This window comes from Crocuta crocuta, unplaced genomic scaffold (genome assembly GCF_008692635.1).
Source record: "Crocuta crocuta isolate KB4526 unplaced genomic scaffold, BGI_CrCroc_1.0 scaffold466, whole genome shotgun sequence".
NCBI classification, from domain to species: Eukaryota; Metazoa; Chordata; class Mammalia; order Carnivora; family Hyaenidae; genus Crocuta; species Crocuta crocuta.
Window position 1 is genome coordinate 3529762 of NW_027529672.1, and position 27002 is coordinate 3556763.

The 27002-nt window shown below is 51.6% G+C and overlaps 1 protein-coding gene across 1 annotated transcript in view; it reads left to right on the forward strand.

Annotated features, from left to right (window-relative positions):
• DOCK1 (dedicator of cytokinesis 1) overlaps positions 1 to 27002 on the forward strand; it is a 462145-nt gene that overhangs the window by 40982 nt on the left and 394161 nt on the right. The window contains exons 13-21 of the mRNA XM_077762917.1: positions 2040 to 2165; positions 6831 to 6955; positions 8069 to 8167; positions 9371 to 9443; positions 14836 to 14939; positions 15310 to 15493; positions 19882 to 19979; positions 24264 to 24353; positions 24665 to 24765. Of these exons, the coding sequence (XP_077619043.1) occupies positions 2040 to 2165; positions 6831 to 6955; positions 8069 to 8167; positions 9371 to 9443; positions 14836 to 14939; positions 15310 to 15493; positions 19882 to 19979; positions 24264 to 24353; positions 24665 to 24765 (1000 nt within the window). The remainder of the gene's footprint in view (positions 1 to 2039; positions 2166 to 6830; positions 6956 to 8068; positions 8168 to 9370; positions 9444 to 14835; positions 14940 to 15309; positions 15494 to 19881; positions 19980 to 24263; positions 24354 to 24664; positions 24766 to 27002) is intronic.

Below are 27002 nucleotides of genomic sequence, written 5' to 3' on the forward strand. Positions count from 1 at the left end.
CCCCCCTCTGTGGGAGCCACAACTGCTTCCTCCAGGTCTGGTTTGACCACACAGGCCCCTCCGTCCCTACCTGCAGTGGGGTGTGTCCTGGGCTCCTGCGGTGGCTTCTCGGCTGCGTTCTCACTGGGCTCTGAACTCCCACCCTCCTGCCTGTTCACGCCCACCTGGCCACCAGTGTTATGTCAGGGGGACCCTGGTACTCGCCCCTCTTGCCAGCCTGCCCGCGCCTTCAGATGGAGCAGTTCCCGCCATGGCAGGGCTGGGACCCTGTCGCCCTTCATCCTCATCTCCTGCCCCCCCCACCCCCCACGCTGCTGGGGACTCCAGGCACCTGGGGGACGGGGGACAGGTCTGCACTCCCCTTGGTTAGTAGTGACTCATCGTCCAATCTCCTGTGATGTCTCTTCCTCAGGTGAGCCTGTGTGACCCCCAGGATTGCAGCCTCGGGGACCCAGTCTCCAGGTGCCCTTGGACTTTTCCTTAGAGAGCTCTTTCACTGAGACCATGAGTCCAGGGCTTCTGGAATAGAAGCTAAGTCGCTGGTGGGGTTACAGTGAGTGTTTGCTCTGTGTCTGCAGTGCCCAGTGTGTGTTGGGCACACAGTAGGTGCTTATTAGACACCTCTGAGTAGGTCAGAGACACTGGGTGGCAGGAGGAGAGGGGTCCACCTGGCAGAGAACAGGATGGCATCAGTGACTGTGGGCTTTCTCAGCCGTAAGTGATGTAGGTCTTTGCGAGGACAGATATTTCCAGGCCAGCTGCTAGCAGATAGGAAGCTCGAGGAGAACGGTGTGTGTGCGTGTGTGTGTGTGTGTGTGTGTAGGGGGGTTCATCAAGCAGAGTGGCCCTTGGCAGAAGCGGCCCCAGGTGAGTGCACCTTGTGTGGGAACGCCAGGTGTCTCCCAGGTCTGCCTGGAGCGCACATAGTTTGTATGTGGGGCCTCAGTTTCCCCATCTGCCTGCTGCTGAAGGCCATGTGCTGAGCTAAGCAGTGATGAATTGTCCCTGCTTCTGGGAAGTGTGCATCTGGGGGAGGGATAGCTGGACAGACCCACCGACCACCGACAGACAGACACGCGCATGCACAAGAGTAGTGTGAGTGAGAGCCAGTGCCATTATAGTCTGGTGTGCACTTGGGTCCTGCGGGGCTGAGTGACCAGGGAGCAAGCAGGCCAGGCGTCTGAGGTCCTGGAGATGGAGACCTGGACGGATGTGACACCTGACGTGACAGCCTTGTCTTGGAAGATATCTGAGAGAGCAACGTAACTGATTTGTCTCCTGCCTTTGATTTTGTTAAAATGCATCTGCTCTGTTCTCTCTTTCCGTTTACCTGTTGTTTGCTTGTGCAAAGGAGTATTTTATACAAATGCAGCTCTCCACCCTGTTCTCTCTGTGCCATCCCTTCCATGTTGTTCAGAGGGTTTCAGAGTCCTACCCCCTCCCCCCGCCCCTTGGAGGGAAGAGCCGAGTGGTGGCCGGAGCATTTGTTCATCCTTTGCTGTCATGTTGTGAAACAGAGGGACCAGGCTGCCTTGGGCGTGCGGGGTGGCTGGCTTGGTGGCTTGCAGCCTGGCACTGCGCTGCCCACCTTCTGGAAAGCCCAGATGCTGCTTAGGAGTTTGAAACTTCCTGGGTTACCTCCTGAACCCTCCTGTGCTGTGCTCCTTCTGGGGAGAATGGAAAATGATAGCTTTCTCCATCCCTCCTGGAAAAATGCTACTTTCTGACTTATTTTAAGTGCATAGCTGCTCCGAGGAGTCATTGCTTCTGGGCCGGTGCCGTGCACAGCTGGTGGGTCTCGCCTGTACGTTAATGTACGGCCAGCCCCGGGTTTGTATCCCAGCTAGTCAGACCCATGTGATTCTCCCGTGCCAGGTACCTTTCCCCGGCCCCTCTCTTTCTCTTCCTCATATACCCACATTTTCTCTTAAGATGGTGACTTGTGACTTAAAAGTGTCTCATTCACTGAGCTTGGTGTCCTGAAATCTTTGAGAAATGTATGAGCTGAAACATGACTCACGCATCCATTGTTTTTCTAGGTTTGTGGGTAACGTTAAAATTGCTTCCTGGAGATATCCATCAGATTAGAAAAGAATTCCCTCATTTAGTGGACAGGACCACAGCGGTGGCTCGGAAGACAGGGTTTCCGGAGATCATCATGCCTGGTAAGAACGGGTTCCTCCCACCCTCCTGAGCGTACTGTGGATGTCGCCAGCGTTTGGAGAGCTGGTACCACCGGCCACAAAGAGCAGTGCGAGGACAGTGACCGGTAGCAGCTCCGGCGTGCAGAGGGTCGAGCTGGTGGTGGGTGAGGTGGAAGCCCCAGCGTGGTTAGGATCATTGCTGCAGGCAGGCGCCGTGGCCAGAGTGAGAGCTGACCACCTAGGTTCAGACTGAGGTGGGGGGGGGGGCCTTCTCTTGGTTGTAAGAACCCATGAGGGCTGGGGGAGTGACTTCCGGCAGTGTCCCACTAGGGACGGCAGGCAAAACAAGTGTTTCCGGAACCCAGCGTGAGAACTTGAGCTGGGTCTCCACCTCCAGCTGGACTGAATGCCGCTGTTGGAAGCAAACCCCCGTCTTCCATTGTTACCCTTAACCCACATGGCCTGTGGTGTATCTCTCCCCCACATCATCTGGTGAAAAGGAAGAATGGAGGTTAGACATTGCAGCGCCAGCCCGCAAGTTCTGTGCGCGCTGGGTTGCATCACACGTGTGACGTAATAAAGGGCAGCGGGTCAGGGGGCTTTCTCCAGGGCCGCATGGGCCCTGATAATGGGTCCATCATGGTGCTCGGGTCACTCCAGGATGAAGGTAGCCCTTTTATGATAGTAACATAGGTTCACACTGATGTTCCTGTAGCAACTTTGGAATCAGCCAGAACATGTTCGATGTTAAGGGGGCACAACTTAGGTAAATAGACCCTCCTGTGTTCATGACCCTCAGGGTAGCTTGTGGGTTAAATGTGTCTTCACCACGGTGCTCCCCAGCCTCGAACCCCAGCTGTCAGCCCCAGAAGTGAGAATGCAGGACCTGGAATCCGGTCCCTGCCTCTGAGTTGAGCTCCGCCTCTTCCCCGGCTCCGTGGCCCGGGGTGAGGCCCTGACCTCTCTCTCGGTTGTGGTCTGCCGCTCTGAAGAATGAGAGTGACAATCATTCCTACCTGTAGGGTGGGTGGGAGTTGGGTTGCTGGAGGGTGGAAGTAGCAGAAAATGGAGGGCCAGGACACACTGCCGAAGGCTGGGGATCTTTATCGGCTCATGCACCTGAGCGGCGGTGCCTGGCTCTGTCTGTCCCTAGCAACCTCTGCCAGGTGTCCTCTTTGCATGTTGGCTTCGTCCTCTGGGTAGCAGGCCCTGATGGCTGCCACGTCTTCCCAGGCCCCAGTGTCCTGAAGAAGGTGGTATGCTTTTGACCGGTGTTTCCTCGCAGTGGTGTTCTGAGCATCATTCAGACTGGCTTCCTCAGTTCCCTGCTCTGCGGCCCCCGGGCAGTGATGGGCTGGGTGATGAACATATACATTAGCCACCTAGACCTCTGGTGAGGCCAGCTCCTTCCATCGGGCAGGGGTCGAATGAGAGAGACGCGAGCACCTGACGCATGTTTGGAAAAATATCTGATCAGAATAAGAAGGGGCAGATGTGAATGTATACAGTTGGTACCTGCTTAGTTCATGTTACTCATGACGTGAGAATACTGAGTATCACTCAGGCCCGGTCATGGACTTTAAGCTTATTAAACCAATAATGGAATTCCATGTAAAAATCCGATATTTACTTTTCGGTTTTCAAATAACATTCAGATTAATGATGTGATTTGATCCTCACAAGATCTTGGGGAAGCACGTTAATATTTATCCTTTACATCTTGGGGGTACCTTTTGGTTTGCAAATAATGCTGAGGTTAGTAATTTGGCTTGATCTCCGAAGCCGACAAATTGGTGTTGAACTAATTGTGATCAAAATTAAGCTGCAGCCTAAAGTTACACAGCTAATGAGCGGTAGAAATGGGGCCAAACCACCTCACATTCAAAGATTCCCTGTGGTGTCCCTTTAAAAGGGCCTTGCTGTACATTCTCAGAGAGAGGCATCCACTCATTGCATGTGCTGTCAGCGATACTGTTTTGTTTATTTTGGGGTAGTTAGGGACATGTTCTTTTTTTTTTAAATAAATATTTATTTTTGAGGGAGAGAGAAAGAGAGTCAGAGTGTTAGTGAGAGGGACAGAGAGAGAGGGAGACACAGAATCCGAAGCAGGCTCCAGGCTCTGAGCTGTCAGCACAGAGCCCGACACGGGACTCAAACTCACAGACTGTAAGACCATGACCTGAGCCGAAGTTGGACGCTTAACTTCCTGAATCACTCAGGCACCCCTGGGACATGTTCTTTCTGCTACCTCTGGCTGTTGTGAGTCATTATATACTCCAACTGGTAAATCAGTGTGAAAGACATCTCCGATTGGCTAGGCTGCATTCTGGTGGCTCACCTGTACAGGAAGAAAGTGTGATGTCTCGCACATTATAAAACCTAGGACCACCTGCTGCGGATATGAGTCAAATCTGTAAGCAGCAAATAATTTGGAGTTCACAGTGGTTGTATTCTTTGCACGTGGATTTGAGATGAAATTCATAAATTAGGATGATGTTGTGCATTGATCTTGGGTGGTTTTAGGATGGCCTCATGTTCCATTGGAGACTCAGAACTCTTATAGCTCATACTGATCTTATTTCCCTTTATAATTGATCAACTGAGAAAGGAAGCCTAGACCATTAAAATAATCTACTGACAGACTCCTGGGGAAGCCATACAGGTGACTGTTGTTCTGGCACGTTCTATGTGCTAAGTTGGGAGTCAGGGTTCCTATAGTGTGGGATTGTAACTCGAGTGAGTCACCAGGTTCTCTCTGTGGCTGAGGAATCACTGACAGGCTGTGGGCGCTTCAGCAAACCCTTGGGGACAGAGATGGCACGGGGTGTTCTCTCTCCGATCCTGGCCATTAGCCTGGTGGGGCTGTGCATTGCCCCATCTTGCCCCGTCATACGGAGATACTTTTACAGAGATGTGCATCTCCTTTGCAGTGGGGAGCCTGCCGTTCTGGGGTCTTCTGCCTTTTTGTGAGCCTTGGGAAAGCCTGCAGGTGTTCCGAAGGATCGTATGGGGAGCAGAGTTTTTCTCTGAGCCGGGGAGGTGACCAGAGGCCTGCACGCAGCAAAGGGAGCATTCTCTTGGTATCTACCCATGTCTGCTTCCAGTACCTTCCTCCCCAGAATGTGAACCCTGTATCCCTGGCGGCCTTCTCCGAGGGCCCTCTTGGGAGTGCCTGTGTGTGGAGTTTATCCAGTGTACACAGGGCTCACTTGTGGGATGGCCCCGAGTATGGATGTCTGGGCCCGCAGGAGGGTAGGATCCCGTGGGGCTCACCGGCCCCCAGCCCCCAGCGTGACGGCTGTCTGGCCGATGAGGCCTTTACGAAGCTCTTGTAGCTCCTTCTGATTATGGTTTCTGTGCTTTGTTAGAATTTACCGGCTGAGCGATCACACAGACTCCCCTGCCTTACTGATGAGGCTGTTTAGCGGTGGGTGGCGAGGGAGGTCAAGTGACGTGTCCGTGGCCACACAGGGATTAGTGGCAGGTGTTGGCCTGGTGGCTCTGCCTCCTGCCCCTGGCCACGGGGCCAAGCTCCGTCACCCTGAGCTTCTCGCGCGGTCAGTATCACTGGCTGCAGCTGTTTCCTCCCCCGGCAGCTCTGGTGGCTGTGGATGCTACCCACTGGGATTATTATAATAATGACTTTTAAATGAAAGCTTAATTTAATAGTTGGATACATTAAAAGCCAGAATAGAGCAGTAAAAAAACAAGAAACAAAAAACAAGAAACACACACACACCAAAACAAGAAAGCAAGGGGCTTTTTTTCTTAAGGGATCCTTGTTCTTTGCACACAGTGGGCCACTCTGTGCCCGATGGCCCTGTTCCTCACCTCCCTGTGGGGGAGCAGGTGGGTCCGGCGTGGGGGGTGGCCAGACACCCCGCAGGATTGCAGTCGCTGGGTAGTGTTACTTGCTCTAAATCATGTTGCTAACGAAGCTTGCTAAGTTTTCCCAGTCGGACCATTACCAGGGGCCCTGTGTGCTCTCAGTAGGAAGAAGCGTTCTGAGCTCATTTCTTGTGCGTGCGTTTTGTCTTTTGTGTCTCTTTCTGTTTTGCACAATTTACGGCCCGTCTCGCTTTAACATGCTCAGATCTGTTTTCTTCTGCTCCCTGTGGACCTTCTTTGGGATCCTGACGTCTGCCAACCCGAGGGGAGAAAATCCATGCGGAATCTTGACCCACGCCTAGTCCCTGATCCTAGACATTGGCTTGTGGTTCCAGTTCTCAGTCAGCGTTTCGTTTAAGTCCTTGGGAGAACGTAGAGGAAGCCAGTATGGCCAGTTGTCATTTAACGTTGTGATTTTCTTTGGCTACCCAGACTCAGAGCACACGGCCAGAGGTCCACCGCGAGGTAGCGATCTGAGTCACGGTGGGCCGTGGGCACGGCAGGGGACGGTCACTGCAAACCCGTCGGCAGCCTTGAAGGCACGGTGCGCGTGGGCTACGCAGGTCATTCAGGGCCTTGAAATTTTCCCTCTTTCTCATCATCGTATGCTGACGGTGCTGAAAACTGCTTTTGTCATGCCTTTAAATACTAGGCTGTTTTGTAGAAAATATTCCATCATCACCTAATACAGTATTCTGAATGCTCTGCTAGGAGAAGTAGCAAGTTGGACAGTTTTGCAGAATTCCCGGTTACGTTATGAATAACGGATTGGTTTTAAAGGTATAATTTTTCCCCCAGGTGATGTTCGAAATGACATCTACGTAACTTTAGTTCAAGGGGATTTTGATAAAGGAAGCAAAACCACAGCAAAGAACGTGGAAGTTACGCTGTCTGTTTATGACGAAGACGGAAAACGGTTGGAGGTATTTATTGTTGCCGAGCTTAATCTGTAGCGGGAAACCTTACTTTCCAAGCATCTCTTTGGCTGTGCTGCGCGATAGGAAAAGACATGGCTGGGGCTGTGTGATCCCCTTTCTAGGGATGAGAGTTTCCTCTTTACCCCCTTTCTCCAGCTCGCCGTAGAGGGCTGGTGCGCCGCGGGGGCCTGGCAGCCGGCCGACCACCCTCGTTCCCTGGCCCTGTCACATAGACCTAAGGCTGAGAGGTCTTGCCAATCACACTAGAAGGTCGGGCATTGTTATCATCACTGTGTGAGAGATGCGGAAAGTGAGGCCCAGAGAAGTCTTGTTCAGAGTCAGAGAGCTCATGGGAGGTAGGACTGGGGTTTGAACCCAGGCATCCGACCGCGCGCTCTGCCAGGTGGTGGCGGTTCCCGAGACCTCCTGCTGCGTGCTCCCAGCGGCCTGCAGGACTCAGGGAGCTGGGTGGTGCTTGGAGACCGCGGCCTCCTGTGATGACCCGAGGCCACGCCAGAGCACATGGCCCTGTCCCCTCCCACTCTGGACCATGGGTGGAGGGCTGGGCTCCCCTGGGCCCACGTAGCGGGAGCAGTGCCCAGTGTGCTCCCCTGAGGCTCAGCCGTGCCGGGTGGGGTGGGTGGCCCATGTCCGGCGTCTCTGCCAGGCATGCTGCCCTTGCCACTTGGGCTTCACCGGGATTCCTTCACTGGAGTCGGGGGTTCAGCATTTACAGCTGGTGGAACAGGAGGGAAGGCTGCCACCTCCTATTTGGTCCAAAGCTCTTTATTCTAGACCCACCGAGTGAATCGGGCAACTTGCTGCAGAGCTCAGTGTTAAGGCTCTCAGGGGTGAGGGTATGGGGAATGGAGGACAGTAGCATCTCTGTTCTGATAACCATCAAGAGGCTCAGACGTCTGAGAGCAAGACTACACTGGCCGCACTGGCTCTGGATGGGTCTGTGCTTCCGCTGCTGGGAGCACATGCTACCTGTGCTGGGCTTATTGGCATTCCTGTAGCGCTCCGCTTGGCCCGTCTCATGGGGGCAGGAGGGGCGAGATGTACACAGTGTCACGCTCTATGAGGTCTGATGTGAACTCTTTATGCCTTCTTTTAAAGCATGTGATTTTCCCGGGTGCCGGCGACGAAGGGATTTCAGAGTACAAGTCGGTGATTTACTACCAAGTCAAGCAGCCGCGTTGGTTTGAGACCGTTAAGGTATCATTTACATGGTCATTGTGTCCCACGGGGTTGATTATGAAATGCTCATTTGTATCCCAAGGAAGTCCCCTGCTCCCGCCCAGGCCGGGGCTGCTCGCCAGCGGGCACCCCAGGCAGGGAGATGTGCTCTTCCAGTAAAGTCGTTCAAGGTTGCTAAGGAACCACGCCGGCATTTCTTGGAATACATTTACTCTCGTCTCCTTTTGAACGTAAAAATAGGACTTTCATGGAGACAAATGACAGGGTCCTTTAAAGATAGCTATTATCTTTGTCTTCTTGGGTCTGTTTTATGCGTGGCATGCTGTCTTTCCACCAGATGGAAAAAAATAGTGGTGATGGAATATGGAGGGTATTGCTGGGGAGACGAATCCCCTTCCGTGGTGTCACACTCTGCTTTCCCGATGCAGCACGCGGACGTCACCACGGCAGCCCACCGTGGCACTCCCCAGCCCACGTGCCAAGGGCTTGGATACTTGAGAACCTGGCCAGGGGTTGGCTCTAGAATACAGATGTTAGATATGAGAATTTTTAGGGACAATCTTTGCTGAAGGGTGGCATGCATTGGGTCTTTCTTCTTTGACTGGAAGTCGTAACAGGCAAGCTTTCTTCCTGCTGCCGACGGCAGGTTCCCGCAGCTACAGAGGATCCATGGACACCTCCAGGAAGGGCTACCAAGGCAGAGGGCGGCTCGTAAACGTAGACTCTTAACAGTGAGGATTTGAATGTTTACGAAGACTTGTGCCGTCTCACAGAGTTGGTTGGGCGTTCTTTGCTATATTATCTAGTTTAAATGTTTTTTAAAATTTTTGTTTAATGTTTATTATTTTTGAGAGAGAGAACGACTGATAGAGGTGAGAGGGGGAGGGGCAGAGAGAGAGGGAGACACAGAATCCTAAGCAGGCTCCAGGCTCTAAGCTGTAAACACAGAGCCTGACGTGGGGCTCAAACTCACGAATCGTGAGACTGTGACCTGAGCTGAAGTCAGCTGCCTAACCGACTGAGCCACCGAGGCGCCCCATCCAGTTTAAGTTTTCAAACGGCATTGTGCTTTGGAAAAGTCATAGAGGGGATTTAGGCGTACAGTGTTTTCATCACTGCAGCGACGAGGTGTGCACGGTTGCAGTGTCCGCAGTCGAACAGAGCCGTTAATATGAGAAGATACTGGTGCAGGTGCTGACAGTTCTGTTTTCAATTCCGCAGGTAGCGATTCCCATCGAGGACGTCAACCGCAGTCACCTTCGGTTTACCTTCCGCCACAGATCATCGCAGGACTGTGAGTAATCCCTTTATTAGCCCATGTGGTTTTCAAGGGAAACCTGGAGGAAAGCCCAGGAGGCTGTACTTGCCCCTTTTCCTGGATTGTTCTAGAAGTTCTGGATTGTTCCAGAACTCGGTTATCCTCACACAGCGCCATCCTAATCCTTTAACTCCTTTCTATGTTAACTTGTTCCCAGAAAATGTTATTGACTCTTTTTCATTGAGCCACTTATGGGAGACATTAATTTTCTTGTCAAGTTTTTCCTCCTGCCACTTCCTGTTCTTCATTTCCATTTCCTCTCTTCCGTGTGACTTGTAACACTGCTTCCTCCATCAGAAAAGTCACTGAGTTACAACAAGTAGATTTCAAAAATTGGCTCTTTGTGCCCTTTTGCACTGGAATGGAAGCCCTGGAGACCCTTTGTCTCTGTGAGCAGCCCCTGGTGTCTGGATGCAGAGGCTGGACTTCTGTCCCAGGAGATGTTGGGGCAGCACTGGCTATGCCAAGGTGCCGGGAGGAGAGGATGGGGGACTTGTGGTTTTAATTTTTTATGTTTACTTATTTAATTTTGAGAGAGAGAGAGTGTGAGTGTGCACACACACAAGCTGAGGAAGGGCAGAGAGAGAGGGAGACACAGAATCTGAAGCAGGCTCCAGGCTCTGAGCTGTCAGCACAGAGCCTGATGTGGGGCTCGAACCCACGAACTGTGAGATCATGACCTGAGCCGAAGTCAGATGCTTAGCCGACTGGGCCACCCAGGCGCCCCAAGAGTGGGGGTTTGAATCTCTCCCCTTCCCAAAGAGTTCTTCGTCGATGACTGAAGTTCGTTTTGTCCTGTTCAGTGATTGTTTGCTAAGGATGTAGCCTGGTGCTAGACACTAAGCTATCACGAGAGGCGGGTGAATCCTGTGTCTGTACCCACTGGGCAGTGACCTTAAGATTTGGGAACATAATTAACAATAAAAGAGGAGCCTGGGTGGCTCTGTCGGTTAAGCGTCTGACTTTGGCTCAGGTCATGATCTCACAGTATGTGAGTCTGAGCCCCACATCAGGCTCTGTGCTGACAGCTCGGAGCCTGGAGCCTGCTTCGGATTCTCTGTCTCCCTCACTCTCTGCCCCTTCCCTGCTCGTGCTCTGTTTCTCTCTCTCTGTCTCAAAAATAAATAAATAAGCATTAAAAAAAATAAAAGTAAATAAAAAGTGGGATTGGCTGCATTGTGTGTGCTGTAGGTTTGAGGGAAACGGTGGTCTGGGGGCCCTGTTTCACGCATGGCCCCGTGGGTCCTCAGCCCAGGCTGTCTGCATCCTCACAGACCCCTGGAGGATAAAGGCCTGGGGGTCTTGATGAGCAAGTGCGATGGAGGCCGTCGAATCCTTGGCACAATGCCTGGCGTGGGGTAGGGGCTCCTGAGAAGCCGCTGCTGGGTGATGATGCGTCCATCCTTCTTACTGTTCCTGAAAGGGGCCCCGCCTGTCCCGGCCCCTTTCCTAGGTGTGCTGTGCAGGAGGGTGAGTACACATGGAAGGGTCTGAAGCTGGGCGACGTAGACCCCTCTGTGGGGCCGGTGAGGACCCAGGTCCCTGCTGCTATTCAGAAGTGTCGGCGAGCCGAACTCACGTGGTCTGCGGGGCTGGTGTGCGGATAGCATGCGTATCAGCCGGGAGACACACGGGGGCGTGGGGTGAGGCCGCCCAGGCAGTTGAACCAAGGGGTCCAGATAGCATGGGGGTGTCACGGAGAGCGGGTGTGTGGAGGAGGAGGGCGGAAGTCGCCTGCAGCATCATCCCGTCTCTCGTCCTGTCCCCGTGTTTAGGCCGAGCAGGGAAAGGGGGGTTGGGGTTCACACAGAGTGGAGCCGCAGGGTCCTGAGGGCTGGGCAGCGTGTACAGTGGTGCCTAACCATTGCATGCTTGCCCTGGGGCCACATCCAGACCGGCAGGCAGCAGCTTGCGCGTGGCCCTCCTTGCTGGCCAGAGCTTCTGGATAAGAATGACCGATAATGGGGGCGCCTGGGTGGCTCGGTTGGTTGAGCGTCCAACTTCAGCTCAGGTCATGATCTCANCTTGGCTCCCGGCATGAGTGCTGTTTTGATCGGTCCACACAGCAACCCCACGTACTGCCACTGTGGTCATCGCTCTGCACGTTACTGTTGAGGAAACTGAGGCCCCGGACTCCACCTCGGTGGCCCAAAGTCACCACAGTTAGTCAGTGGGAGGGCTCCGGTTCACACTTAGTGTGTGTGCGGGAGGGTCCCACTGCCACACATTGGGGTGAGGTGAGGCCACGCCCATCACCTGGTCTTAGCTTAGCACCTGCTGTCTACCCCTCACGGAGAGCGTCCTCCTCTTTCTGAATTTCATCCTGGGACTGTTGTGGAGCAGGCTGGGGTGCGGGGTGAATGGACTGGGGTGCATGGGTGGGGCCCCCCGGGACACATCTGTCCTCGGCCAAGGTGTGCGGGCAGCGGGGGGCTCCGCACCCTGCGTGCGTGACTCGGCCGGGGTGGGAGCGGGCCGCAGCGACAAGTGGGGCGTGCTGGAAGGCAAGGACAGACAGAAGTCTGGAATCTTCTGAGGGCTTGTCTCTGAGGTGAGCTCCCCCTTCGTAATGAGCTCGTTCCCTCTCGTTAACAAATTTCATGAAGGCCCAGCATTTTAATTTTCAAAATCCTTATTTTTCTAGACAGTTTTAAGTACTCATTATAGACAAGACGCTGTCACCTGACCTGCCACCACACATTTGCATAATTAATGAGGCTCCCTCCTCCAGGGCTTGCGCGATTTTGGAACCGTGTTGAGCATCAAGAGTGTGATGGTGACGCAGTCCTGAGCGGGCCGCTATGGGAGTGACGGCAGCCAGGGGTGGGGGGCTCCGCAGCCTCCCCGACCGCGATCTCGGACCCGCGCGGTCAAAACAGGAGGAAGTGAGGCCACAATTCTCCCCGCCCCCCTGCCTATCAGCTGCTTTCCCCCTGGAGGTGGGCGAGCCCGGGGTGCAAGAGTTGGGATCTCTCAGGCCTGGATCCGTGCCCGGGGTTGGAAAGTTTGGTGCTGATGTGACAGGGACTCCAGCAGCGTGTTAACAATTCCAGATGCACCTGCTCCTGTTTTGCCAGACGTGAGCATCTGTGCGGCTCTGGGTCCAGCCAGCCGGGGGCTGAGGTCCCCTTGCTCGTAGGGGGCCTGTTTGGGGGGGCTGCTCAGCCCCCTGTGCCCTTGACATCCCGTAAGTTTGTTGTCTGCTCACAGTGCTGCTGAGGAGCGTGTAACGAGTGCAGTCTGTGGCCTTGACGTCCGGGTGTCGCGTGTTAGTAAAACGTGCTCTGTTCCTTTGTGCTGCTTTGTAGTAGGATCGGGGAAGCCTGTGCTGACAGGGACCGTCATGGGTCCTTTGAACCACGGTCGGTTTCACGGAGACACATCTTTATTTTTTCACATCGGCTCAAGCTTAGAACATCTGCTCTTTCTCACCATAATTCTTATTAATGTTCACCTGAATTTTAAGACACTTTATGTTTTCTGATGCCCATTCTCAGAGTTATTTTTTTTTCTTTTTGAAGGGTATGTATTTCCCCCCTTCTTCCCTCCCTTTGTTCTTTCTGGTTGGTCAGTCATTCATTAATTTATCAAACTAACCAGCATTTATTGAGCATCTACTGTGTGCCAGGTACTGATGGACACCAGGACTGCACAGATTAATGAGGTGCGCGATGTCATGCTCATGGAGGTGATTGGATGTGTGCTCCTCCCCTCGTTGACCTCTGTCTTTTCATCGCTAAAAAGAGAATCTGGGATCTGTAATTTTAAAGATTATAGCTCTGGGACTCAACATTTCCTCACTTGGCTTCTTGCACAATTCAGGCTGAATCTGTTTCTTCGGCAGAGATTCTTTATCCGTCCTCCCTGCACTGGCCCCTGGCCCCTCACCACCCACTACTCACCAGTCCCCTGGCTTTGCATCCCCAAAATGGCCAAGTCTGGCCCACTTCGGACCTCTGCGTTTGGCCACGTCTCTCCTGGGACGGGTTAGGGCTTGGCTCACGTGTTGTCTGTTTTCTCGGAGACCTTTTCCAACCGCCCAGCGCATCTGGGCTGTTCCTCCCATTGCCCTTTCCCACGTCACTGTCACCGAGTGAGAGAACCAGTTCGTTGGCATCCCTCCAAGTAGAACAAACGTAGACCGAGTACCTCATAGGTGGCAGACGCCACTGCACGCGCTGGGGAGGTAGCCGTGACACGTACGTGGTATCGCTTGCCTTCCAAGGGCCAGTGGGTGAAGCGAAGGGTGACCACGGGCTCACACGCACGTGCACGTACACACAGCTGGTGCCCCGACACGGATAAGAACTGTTGTCTCACTTGGCTCCAGCGGCCGTAACAGAATAGACTATTCCTTCTACAACAGGAATGGAGTTCTGCAGGCTGGGAGTCTGAGCAGGGTGCTGGCACCCTGGGTGCTGGCGAGGACCCTCTTCGAGGTTGTGACCTCACATGGAGGAAGACAGCTCTGGGGTCTCTTTCTCCTTTTTGAAAGGTGCCAGTTCTGTAGGATCGACGCTCCACCCTAATGACCTCAGTAGCCTCAAGCACCTTCCCACAGGATGCATCTCCACTGTTATCACGTGGTGGGAGGTTAGGGCTCCAGCCCCAGACTGGGGTGCCGCGGGCACACAATTCAGTCCATAGCACTTATGAGGAAAAATGCATCAGGGGAAGGGAGAGAGTGTGACCGGGTTCTAATTTACTACGTTAGTCGGGCTGGCCACCTTGCAGGAGGCGGTAAGTCTGCAGAAACTCACTGCAGAAGTGAGGGAATGAGTCTCACACGCAGGTATGTGGGGAGGGAGCTTTCTTGCCAAAGAGAACAAATCCACACATCCGTGTGTTCGCCCCTCCTGAATTTATGCTAGTGGATGCTTTGGGGTAGGAGTCTATTCTCTTGTTCCGTACCGAGTGCCTGTTTTCCTAGGGATGGTCTGTCTTTCCTGGACTGTCCTTTGCCTCGTGTTTCCAGACCCTGTGGTTCGCACTGGTCTGCGCATCCCGATGTTAAACCCCACTGTCTTCCCTGTTAGCGTTTCCTCCTCACTCTAGGTTGCGAGGATTGCAGGCTTGCCTCCACGGCCTTCAGCTTATCCTGCTACCCTTGACCTTGGGAATCAGTCTCCAGGTTTGCTGAGGAAACTCTTGCATGACATCTTGGTTGGAATAACTTTGAATTTACAAGATTAATTTGAGCTCAAATAAGGGGCCTTCCTCCTGGTGAATTTCATCCATTTCTCGAATTTGTGTTTACTGGAATTCAATGCAGTTTTGTAGCATTTTCCTGAATGTAGGCCCTTGCAGCATTTTATGATGTTAGATTGTCATGACGGCAGGTGATGATGATGATTGGTTTCTTTTGCAGCTAAGGATAAGTCTGAGAAAATATTTGCACTAGCATTTGTAAAGCTGATGAGATATGATGGGACCACTCTGAGGGACGGAGAGCATGACCTTATCGTCTACAAGGTATACCGCTGTATTGATGCACTGTTGCTAGTATGGACTCTTTCACCCGCCTCTGGGCTGCCTGGCCTGAGCTGACATTTCCCCTCTCTGTGAGAAAGCTGCTCTCTAAGCTACAGTTCGTTATCTGAATGAACATTTCAGATGATCAGCCTTTTCGCTGTTTCTAATGAGAGAAGAAGATGTACATCTTAATGTTAAATGTTAACATGAGTTAATCTACAGGAATAAGGGAAGTCATTAAAATAGTTTAGCAGATGATAAAGAGCAAACATGGCGATGGTTAAAAGGATTGACGATAGCCAGGGATAGAAAAGACTTAGGTGTCGTCTGTTGTGACTTGCGTTCGACATGTGCGTTATTAAACCCACAGGCGGAGGCCAGGAAGCTGGAAGATGCGGCCACGTACTTGAGCCTGCCCTCCACGAAGGCCGAGCTGGAAGAAAAGGCTCACTCGGCCACGGGCAGGAGCATGCAGAGCCTCGGGAGCTGTACCATCAGCAAAGATTCCTTCCAGATCTCGACTCTCGTGTGCTCCACGAAGCTTACCCAGAACGGTGAGTCTGGGGACAGACCCGGGTTCACCCTGCAGCTTCCCTTCCCCCAGCCGAGTCCAGCTCGGGCTCCCGGTTGAGCAGTGGAAGATTCTGTGGAAGCGGGAACACTGCCTGTGGGTCATTCACGCATCCCCCAGGGATGGACGGTGTGGGCGGCCATGGACTAGCAGAGGGCGTGGCACCCATTGCACTTTAAACTTCACTACAGTTTTGGTCTGACAACTCACCTTAAAGAGAGAACAACCAATGGGTTTGCTGTAAAAGAAAGGTTTTTGGTCAAAGGAAGGCAGCACGGCCTAAGGAAAAACGTATGAGACTTGGAGTCAGAGCAAAGATGTGGTATGGAGCTCTTGCCCTATGCTAATCCTGGAAGTGACCTTGAACTCGGGCCTCTGAAACTGTCTGAACCTCATTTTCCTCTTTGAGGCACATATGCAGGTTTAATGTCTGCCTCAAACGGCCTGGTGGGGGTTATGTGAGCTGGAGGGTCTGAGGTGCCCACTCTGTGTGTGTCTTCCTGTCTCCCAGCTACTCATTGAGATAATTGCCAGTTGTCTTTATTTTTAAAGGTGGGTTTTGACGACCTTTCTAGTTCCCATGGCAGTGAGATGAAGCACTAGCTAATGAAGCACACTGAGACGCGGCGTCGGGCGGTGCCGGGCGTCTGTGCCGGGCCGGCCGGCTGCCTTGAGTTGTCCCTACCGCGTGCGGAGTCCCGGCAACGTGGCTGAGTGGCCGGGGCCCTGCGTACTCACAGCACAGTCTGGACGCGACGCTCTCCTGCACACGTCCCACCTTTAAGAATCGCATCCCCCAAATGTGACCCTATCACAGCTGTGCTGAGTGACTATACGCCCTCTTGAAACGCCACTGGAAAATCCAGTTTTCCCTCTTCGCTACCCAGTGTGGGTTTCGATTATTAACGTTTGTGGGTACCTTCAGTTGTGTCCCTGGGGACTGCCTATAAATCTTGGCAGGAGTCTTGGAGTTGCCCGAGGGTCATTGTTTGGATCTTAACAGGAGACACCGAGGACGGCAAAGTAACCCCGTCGTCTGGAAGGCACGGCATTGGAGTGGAACGAGGGTCGGGTGGGCGGGTGTGTGGGTCCCGTTCAAGCTTTCCAGGCCTGCCTTCTCCACTGCGTCCTGCTGCGCCGTGTAGAAGGTGCTTCCTCACTGCTTGTGAGTCAGCTTGTGTGGGACGCGTCTCTGGGATGCATGAAGGCCATCGGGATACGTCTCTCAGGTTATCTTCATCATCATGGTTTGCCCTAAGCTGCAGTCCTCTCCGTGAGCAATTGCAGATCCTTAGCTGGGCATCGGGGCCTGTGTAAGCGTGGTGAGGGCTGCAGAATGCGGGGCGGCTGGCGCGCTTAGTGCCCAGGGAGCACGTGGTCAGCCAGGCAGGTGCTGGTTTGGGACCGCGTTGCGGAAGGGATACCCCCACAGGTCGGGTGTTACTCTCTGGATTCTTCCCTGATGGTTCACTAGTCACACTGTCCAGGGCCTCCATGAACTCAGGGCAGTGGCAGCCTCTCTGGTGAGTCTCTGCCCCGTGCATGTGACACTTCAGCTCTCCATTACGTGCTGGACGAATGAGAGATGCTGTGTGTTGTCATCATCACTACATAGGACACCATCCACCGCCTTATGCTTGGGTCACGTCCCAGAAGCACGTCTGAAACTTGCTGTTTGGAACCTGAACATATTTTCCCCATCAAAACCGTCTTCCGGAGAGCAGTTGGGAGGCTCACCCACAGAATCCTCCATAACCCACATATTGCTGAGAAAGGGAGTGTGTGCAAGAAATCTCCAGGGGGTTAGTGAATGGCGGAAGTCTTCCGGGGGGGGATGTTGACCTCTCCTCGCACCTCCTGACTCCTTGGCCGTCATCAGCCATGGCGTAATTCCTTCCCTGGACCTGAGGGAGCGAGCACCCTGCCATACGCAGCAGCTATTGCCGGGCATCGAGGAAATCCTGATGTGATGCTGCTCACAGAGAGCCAAGGGGGCACCTTGTGACTTTCATCACACACCAGCCAGCGAGTCCTCTTTTCGGGTTGGGGGTGTGGTGGGTGGTTTGCAGGATGGAGCTGCCCCACTTGGCGTCCCCTCACCGAGTCCCAGAGTCTCGTTCTGGGAGTCCTTTTTCTGCAGCCATGATTTGTTCCTGCAGAGTCCCATTACTTAGGGATAAGCAGTGGCTCAATTATTCATCCAAGTTCATATTAAGCTTCTCTGTTCTCAGCATTACTGGATGCTACGGGGATTGAAAAGTTCGGGATGTGATTCCTCTCCTCGATTAGCTTCCTTTGTAATTAGAGAGAAGTCACAAGACACAATTGATCAGGGGCCGGCCGCGGTGGCTCCCGGGGATGAGGGCTCGGACGGGGAGCGCTTGCTGGTCTGACCCAGCTAGCGCGGGGCTGAACAAGCTCTCTTCTCTGAAAACACGCTCTCCCTCCTCGGAGGTGGCCTTACGCTGGCCGGGGGTACCTTTCCTCTAATTTACAATGCAGGGGTCAGCCTCAGCCTCCCTCACACCGGAAGTGCCACTGTCTTTGCGTGAATGGAATCCAGATTATTAGCCAGTTTCCATCGAAAAAACACTGGTAACTCTTGTGGGATGGAGCTCTCCCTTAACCCTGGCGCCTGGAGCGTGTCCAGGGGAGATATGGCCTTTCCCGTTACTCCACCTATACTTACAGATGAAAACACGGTAGCTTTCACAATGAGTGGCTAAAATGTTCACTTCCTGACCGTCTCGTGCATGGACAGCTGCTGTTCCGTCTTCCTGCTGGGTATCTTGCTGAGCTCTTTCTCCGCATCACATCATTTAATCCTGGCACCAGCCCTCCAGTTTGGTAACACTGTATCCATCCCCCAGATAGGTAAACTAAGGTGAGGTTAGTTGCCCAAGGTCATATAGTGGTGATGTGGCTCAGAGGGCATTGGAGCCTACAGCTTACCCATTGCCCAGTGCTGCTGGGCACTGTCCCTGTTCACTGTCACTGTTCCCGCCATCAGCTGTGCTTGGGGGGAAGGGCAAATGAAGGGGAATGTGCGTTTCGGTGATCGTCAGACGAATGCCTTTTGTGTGATTTAGTCCTTCATGGGTGTCTTGTGTCCCCTGAAATGCTAAAATTTTATTGCCAAAATTGCATTTTTCTTTTCATTATGAACTAGGTTTTTTTTTTTTTAAATGGAGACACTTTGTGTAGCTGAAGTTTGTTCCTGATGAGCATAAACAGCCACTTGGATGCACTTTGCTAATTGTGCTTTTTTTCACGTAATGCGATATTAATATACTTTCAAGTGGAGAACGTGTGGGCACATGTTCTTTCCTAGATATGCTTCGGATCTGTCTTCATGCCTTAAAGAACATCTTGCTGCCTTAAACAGAATCATCTCTGGACGTTGTCTTCCGCATTTAGTCTGTAAAAATCCGTGCATTTAGTCTGCGATCTTTCTATGAGCAAGCAAACCAGATAAAATTCAACTGTAACAGAGAAGCAGCCAGGGGAGGTCAGGCCAGTGTGAGGGCAGCAGTCGCCCACTGGTCCAGGCTCCCTGTCACCTTGCAGTTTCTGTACCTGAATGTGCATTTCTTATTTTATGTTACTTAATTTGAAAAAAAGTCATGTTCTCAAACAGGCAAAAATCCACTTGGTATTTTCTAGGTGAGCAGCCTTCTTCTTCTGCTGGTCTGAGTCTACCTTCTCACAGGTTGGAAAGGCCAGCCCTTTTTTCTTAAGCTCCCGAATGCATTTTTTTTTTTTTAAGTTTATTTATTTTGAGAGAGAGAGCACACGAGCAGGGGAGGGGCACAGAGAGAGGGAGAGGGAGAATCCCAAGCAGGCTCTGCACTGTCAGCCAGAGCCTGATGTGGGACTCAAACTCACGAACTGGGAGATCATGACCCAAGCTGAAACCAAGAGTCAGACTCATTAAAAAAAAATTTTTTTTTTTAACATTTATTTATCATTGAGAGACAGAGAGAGACAGAGTATGATCATGGGAGGGGCAGAGAGAGGGGGAGACACAGAATCTGAAGCAGGCCAACATGAGGCTTGAACCCACGGACTGTGAGATCATGACCTGAGCGAAAGTCGGACGCTTCTCTGACCGAGCCACTCAGGTGCTGCACTGAATGCATTTTTAAGCTTCAACGTGGAAATCGTTTCATGGTAAATGCAGTTGGAAATCATGAGTTCAGCTATTCAAGATGTCAAGTTGGTTCTAGAAAGTAATGAAGATTCTAGCGGGCAGACGTTTCCAAATAGAGTTGACGGCTCTGTTTAAAGTCCTCTGGCGATCCTCACCAGACGCCTGACGACCCGAGGCCACGTTCCTGCCGTGAGGAGCTGATGTTCCTTCTCTCTTTCCAGTGGACCTGTTGGGGCTGCTCAAATGGCGGTCTAACACCAGCTTGCTGCAGCAGAACTTGAGGCAGCTGATGAAGGTCGATGGTGGCGAAGTAGTGAAGGTAACGCGGGCCCCAGGGGTGGGGTGGGTTTTCTTCCATGCACGGGTGGATCCAGGCACTGCCTCCTCGGTAGTACGCCACCCTGGCATAATCCCTCCATCAGGTTGCTTCTGGTGGATGTCAACACACCCCTTCACGTGGATAGACTCTGGCTTGGATTCCGGTTGGTAGGGTGGTCTGGCTTCCTTGGAAAGGAAATGGGCTTTGGATTCGACCCAGTCTTTGGTTCTGGCTCAGAAGGTCACAGCAATACAAGCCTTGTCGTGGCTATTTTCTTCCCGTGTCATCTTGGGCTCATTGCGTAGCCTCACACAGAACTGGCCAGATGTTAGGTGCCCTTTTGAATCTTTATCTGTGATATAGGATAGTCAGACTAGGGAGAGCCGAGATCCAGTTCTATAATTCTTTTTTTAAAAAATTTTTTAATGTTTAGTTTTGAGAAAGAGAGACAGAGCATGAACAGGGGAGGGACATAGAGAGAGGGAGACACGGAATGTGAAGCAGGCTCCAGGCTCTGAGCTGTCAGCATAGAGCCCGACGTCGGGCTTGAACTCACAAACCATGAGCCGAAGTCAGACACTTTACTGACCAAGCCATCCAGGTACCCCATCCAATTTTTTAATTCTTTTTTTTTTTTAAATAATTCTTTATCAGAGAATTATTCTTCTACTTCTGATATTAGGCCATTCTTGCCTCTCATTGGCTCCAGTGACTTCCTTTTATATAAGGAAACCCATTTCCATTTTTAGTTTGCCCCATTTGGCCTTCAGACGACCAGCCGGTCCCCACTGGTGTTCTGTGAGCGAGCTGTGTGCAACCAGGTCCGTCTGTCCCTGGCTCAGTCCTTCACCCTCCGTGAGAGGTGCTGGCAGAAGGAGACCGCCTTATCTCTGTAAAAATTAATTACCTAAAATGGCCTTAATTAAGCAGCAATGTGGTTAGCTTCACTATAAATTACTTTGGTCGCACCACTTTCTGAAATTCATTGTATAACTGTTCAAACACATCCTCTCCACTCTTCCAATTTTAATCATCTTTTTAGGTTTTTGTCTGCTACCTCTGGCTTGGACAATGCTAATTGCATTTTAAACTTCTCTGGGCCTTGTAACTTCCCTGATTCAGATGGAAGCCGGGTGAATAAGTTAACGTAACTTGAGGAGACACACGCTTAATGAAATTTTGTCCTTTTTCATTTTTAAATCCCTGTATCACATCAGGAATTAGCCGTCTTTCTGTTGGCCTATTGTTACACATAACGGGGAGGTCTAGAACCATCTTGTCTGTTGTCCTTCGCTCCTCTTACCACATCCTGGTGTTCAGCCCTGGGAACGGCTTTCACCAGCCCCTCTCCTTCCTGTGTGCTCTGGCACCAGGGTGCTGTGTGCATGAGCTGTGCGTCCGTCGCTGGTACATGCGGAGTACCCTGTGGGCCTGGAGGGGTGGCCAGACTTGTCCAAGCCACACGGCTCTTAACGGGAGACGAGGCTGGAGGGATTCCCAGCCTGCATGGGGGCTTATTTTACTCTGCTTGAGGACGTTATAGACTGAATTTATCCCACTCATTCAAGGACCACCCCCCCACCTCCGCCCACCTTGTGTATGTTCAAAACTGGTGGCCGAGAGATGGCATTGCTCGGTGGATTAAGAACAGAGTTTGCTTATTTGCTAAAAGATAACAGTTGCTCATTTTGGTGGAAAATGAAAATGGTGGTTTGGGGCCTCCAGTGGATAGTCTTCGAGAGAGGGTAGTGTCAGAAGACGCAATTCATGTCTCCGTGTGAGGGACCCCATTCAGGGTGCTGGTGTCCCCGTACCTCTGAGGCTCAGCAGCCAGACAAACAAGCCCCCAGGTCCGTGCCGCCATCTTTCCGTGCTGCCGATCACGTCATCCATCTGGGCAGGATGGGTAGCGCTTCTGCGGGGACGCTCTGTGAACTGAGCCGAGCCGGGTGGACTCACGAGCTGGCGAGTCCATGGGCAGTAACAGTGGGCAGTTAGCAGGTGGCGTGAAGTCTTGACCTCTGCAAAGATTTTACGAATTGAGAATGATGGGAAATAAAATGAAGAGGTGGTGTGGGCCGCTCAGTAATTGCAGGGTTGGTAAAGCCCTTGACATCTGGACCAGAATACCTCTGGGGCAGCCAGGTGGTTTCATTCCCCTGTCGTTTGTGTGTGACACTTTCTGGGATGAAACAGGTGGGGGGGGNGGTGTTATGCACTGGAGGGTCCCAGATCTCTTACTGGGTTTGGGAGCATGTCCCTTCTCCTGAGGGAGTTGCGTGGCATTGGGCTTGGGGCTGTTGCATAGTTTCACAGCATAAGGGGGAGCAGAGGGGCGAGCGCTGGCTTGGGGAGCAGGTCCAAGTGGTTGGGTTCCTCGGCCCTAGTGCTCAACCCATTTGTGACGCTCTGTGGGGGCCTGAAGGCCGTGTGTTCTGTGTTCTGTGCATGGGCTGAGCCATCCGGGAAGAACGTGGACTGGACGTCCCTCCAGCCATCCTTCTGACACCCTTGCTGTGGGGCTGTCTCACCTGTTCTTTGGTTTTTAATGACAGCTTCGTTGAGATATAATTCACATACTGTGATCTGCACTCTTTTTTTAAAGTTTATTTATTTTGAGAGAGAGACAGAGAGAACAAGTAGGGGAGGGTCAGAGAGAGAGGGAGAGAGAGCGCATCTGAAGCAGCTCCAGGCCCCGAGCTGTCCGCACAGTGACTGACGCGGGGCTCGAACCCACGAACCGGGAGATCATGACCTGAGCCGAAGTTGGACGCTTAACTGACTGAGCCCCCCAGGCGCCCCTTCATTCCTTTTTATGGCTGAATAAGAAACATCCCAACGTCTGGATAGGCCACGGTCTGTTCTCCCAGTTATCAGCTGGTGGACATTCCGGTGGTTTCTACATTTTGATGTTGATGAGCAAAGCTGCTGTGAATATTTGTGTCCAGGTTTTGTGTGGATGTGTGTTCCATTCATTTGGATACACGCCTACGAGTGAAGGCATAGGTTTAACCCTTTGAGGAGTTGTTAGAGTGTTTTCCAAAACCATCGCACTATTGTACATTTCCACTTGTGATGTGCGAGGCCTCCATTTCCTCTTCCTCATTGCCCACCCCACCCCACACCTACTGGATTGCGCACCCCACCCCACACTCTATTGCTCATGTCTCCCCACGCTGCTGATAGCGTTCTCAGTGGGTGTGAAGTGGTAGCTCGCTGTGGTTTCGATTTGCATGTCCCTAATGACTAATGTTGACGTGTCTATACTTTATTCTCTTTGATGCCAATATTCTGTCATGTGGCATACTGCCTATTCTTGAGCTCCTCCACAAACAGGGAACTCATTACCTCCAAGATAGCCTTTACTAGTCCCTTTGATTCTTCTCTCAGGGGAGGATGGAGATGAGCTTGGAAGCCAATGTCTAGTGTGACATAACTTTGTTTTTTGTTTTTTGTTTTTCTTAAATTTTTTTTATAGCTTATTTTTGAGACAGAGAAAGACAGAGGATGAGTGGGGGAGGGGTAGAGAGAGACACAGAACCCGAAACAGGCTCCAGGCTCTGAGCTGTCAGCACAGAACCCGACGTGGGGCTTGAACCTACAAACCGTGAGATCATGACCTGAGCCAAAGTTGGACACTTAACTGACTGAGCCACCCAGGCACCTCCATAGTGTGACATAACTTTGGAATCATGTGATTTTTTTCTTCCTTAATTAATTGATGATGGTTTGTCATTCTCTGCTCTGATATTTACTTGGTGAATTACAGTAGGCTATAAAAGGGATGTCTAAGTAGCTCTTGAAGAAAACGTGTGTCCTGGTGCCCCAGGTTTTGAGTCCCACTCTTCTGTCCTTGGGCATCTGGGTCTGTGGAAGGTCCCTTATTACTCTCAGCTTGAAGTCTGTCCCTAGGTGGCTTCTGCCCACTCTGTAGCTCAGGTCCTTCACTCAGAGTCGGGGATGAGGCAGAGCCAGTCTTCCCAGAGCTGTTGTTGAGTTACTGTCGCCAGACTGGTGATGACCAGGGAAGGGGTGGGAGGGGACCGCCGGCCTGTTGCCTGGCCTCCTCTGATTGGCTCAGGCTGCCGTGTTTCTGCTGTGAGTTCGCTCATCTCAGATTTTTGTCTGTGCACCGGACGGCTTGGCAGAGCCCCCGGGGTGCCCAGCCTCATCGGTGACATTGGGGGGAGATGGTTTGGCCTGTTACTGAGAAGGATCGTCATTCTAGGTTGGGGGAAAGCTGGGTGCGTTTACTTCGTCTGCTGACATTTTGTGTGTCTCCAGTTCCTCCAGGACACCTTAGATGCCCTTTTCAACATCATGATGGAGAATTCCGAGAGCGAGACCTTTGATACGTTAGTGTTCGACGCGCTGGTAAGGAGCCTCTGTGTTCCATCTGCTCCGATACCAAGGTGCCTCTCACGCGGCAGCCTTGGAAGCTGGGGGAGGGCAGCGGTCTTGCAAGTGTTTTCAGTTGCAAATCCAGTCCAAGCTTTGGGTTTGAGAGGCAGGGAGGAGCTCTCAGCCGGACACTGTAGATAGACCCATGTCCCCTCTGGAGTCAGAAGAGGCACCTCTGAGAAGGTTCTCGTTCTTTGGGTCCCACCACAGTGCAGATGACTTAGAGGAGGATTCCAAAATGCCTTGCGTTGTCTCGCTAATGAAAATATTGATGAATTTAACAGGTATTTATCATTGGACTCATTGCTGATCGAAAATTTCAACACTTCAATCCTGTTCTGGAAACCTACATTAAGAAACACTTTAGTGCAACACTAGCCTACACGTGAGTTCACTTTTGTTGTTATAAAACGAGTGCTTTGTTTTGCATGTTTATTGTTCAATGCCTTTTTCACATGCTTTTGTCTGTGATCGTACATATACCCCCACCCCCCAACTCTGAATTTACTGGGATAGTTTTTATTACTGTTTCCCTCTTAACAGACCTAAAAATCTTGTTGAAAGAAGATATGCAATACGTTATCCTAACGTTCTGGAATAAATGCTTTTTCTCCTCTATACTTTCCATTTGTCTTTGAAATTTTCAGTTTATGTTTGATGAAACTGATCTGTGGATGCAGAGTGCCTGCTTCACGGTGGCTTCTGGATGTGTTCCTGGTTTGAGATGATTGGTTGTCTAGTTTGAATTCAACTCAGTTTCCAGTATATCTTTTTGCTCTTTAAATTTTTTTTAATGTTTTATTTATTTCTGAGAGAGAGAGAGAGAGGGAGAGAGAGAAAGACAGCGTGAGCAGGGGAGGGTCAGAGAGAGAGGGAGACACAGAATCTGAAACAGGCTCCAGGCTCTGAGCTGTCAGCACAGAGCCCGACGCGGGGCTCGAACCCAGGAACTGTGAGATCATGACCTGACCTGAAGTCAGACGCTTAACCGACTGAGCCACCCAGGTGCCCCTCTTTTTGCTCTTTAAAGACGGCCTTCCTTTTTGCTCCAGATGCTTCAGCTGTAACGGCTATGGATTCTGAATGCCCACCTAGTTGCTCTTGATCCTCCCCCCATCTCCATACCTGCCCCTTTGGGTGCCTAGTGAGCAGGCAGAGCAAATGGGTGATATCCTGGCCTGAGAGGTGGCTCAGTGGTGTCAACTGGCACAGTCTAGGAACCCTGCTTAACCTGCAACTCTGTCACTTACAAGTTTAAATTTCTTCTTCTTTTTTTTTATTTATTTATTTTGAGAGGGTAGGGGAGAGAGGGGCAGAGAGAGAGAGAATCCCAAGCAGGCTTCACCATCAGTGCAGAGCCCAGTGCAGGGCTTGAACTCATAAACCTTGAGATCATGACCTGAGCTGAAATCAAGAGTCAGACGCCTAACCTGCTAAGCCACCCAGATGCGCTGAAAGTTTAAATTTCTTAACCTCTTTGGGCCTCAGCCTTCTCATCACTAAAACAGGCACAGTCTTAGGGTTTCTTAAGAATATCAATGAGTTATTACGTATTAAATGTTTGGAGTAATCCCTGGCACTTAGAAAGCACTAAGCAATATTTAGGTTTCATTATTATTATAATATTTAAGAGGAGTTACTCCGAATCTCTTACCAGGGGATTTATTGGCATTTATTTAAAGGTTTAATTGTGTGAGTTGCAATGACAATAAATTTAAATAATTTCTTCAAGAAAATTCCCCCCTCCTTCCCCACCTTAGAATCACTAGAAATGATGGTCTTTAGTGCCAGTAACTGGAGTCAAGGCTCTCCAGTGTGTCTTGAGCGTACTTAAGTCAAAATCTGGTTCCTTGCCTGTGTGCAGCCATGGACAAGCTCTTTGTGTGACGTCACTCATCCTGTCTCTCGGCCCTTCCATGTGTGCTTTGCGTGCATGTCGATTGCAAGGTAGTGGGCAGAGCCCCAAGTGGGCAGAGAGCTGCCACATCCTCACGTACACAGAGCCGGCCGTGACAGGTCCTTTGTGCTTGCTGACAAGCGTTTGTTTGAAATGACTTATTCTCTTCGTGGAGACGTCCATGGTGACTGCACTTGGACAGTCCCTCTCAGACTCTGGGGAGGGAGGACGGGGCGGCGCCATCTTGCTATGGCGGACCCAGCAGGTTTGTGGAAGTGGCATCTGTGCTGCTCCTCGTGGCGGAGTCTCCGTACCTGTCACATTCACACTTCTGCGTCTTGACTGAAATATGGCCAAACGGCTCTTCTCAGGTTAGCTTTTGTATTGGAATCTCAGAAAATCAGCACAGTGAGTGAGCTTGCCACACTGCGTTCCACCTTGTGTTGGCAACGCCCGTTCTGTGCGTTTGCCATTAGAGGTGATGTGAAAGTCAGGGAGTCTTTGCAGAGACAGAAAGTCCCATTTTATCTTTAAGAGGGGATGGGACGGAGTTGGGAATCAGCATCCTCTCATTCAACTCCTGTAATCTGCTGAAAAGGAGATTCACTTTGGAAAATAACTGTTCTTATCATGTTTTGATAAAGGAGCAACCCCAGGTGTTTCCTTAGTTCAAATCTGAGTACGTAAGCCTTGGAATACCGAAGGAGATAACTGTGATTCACACG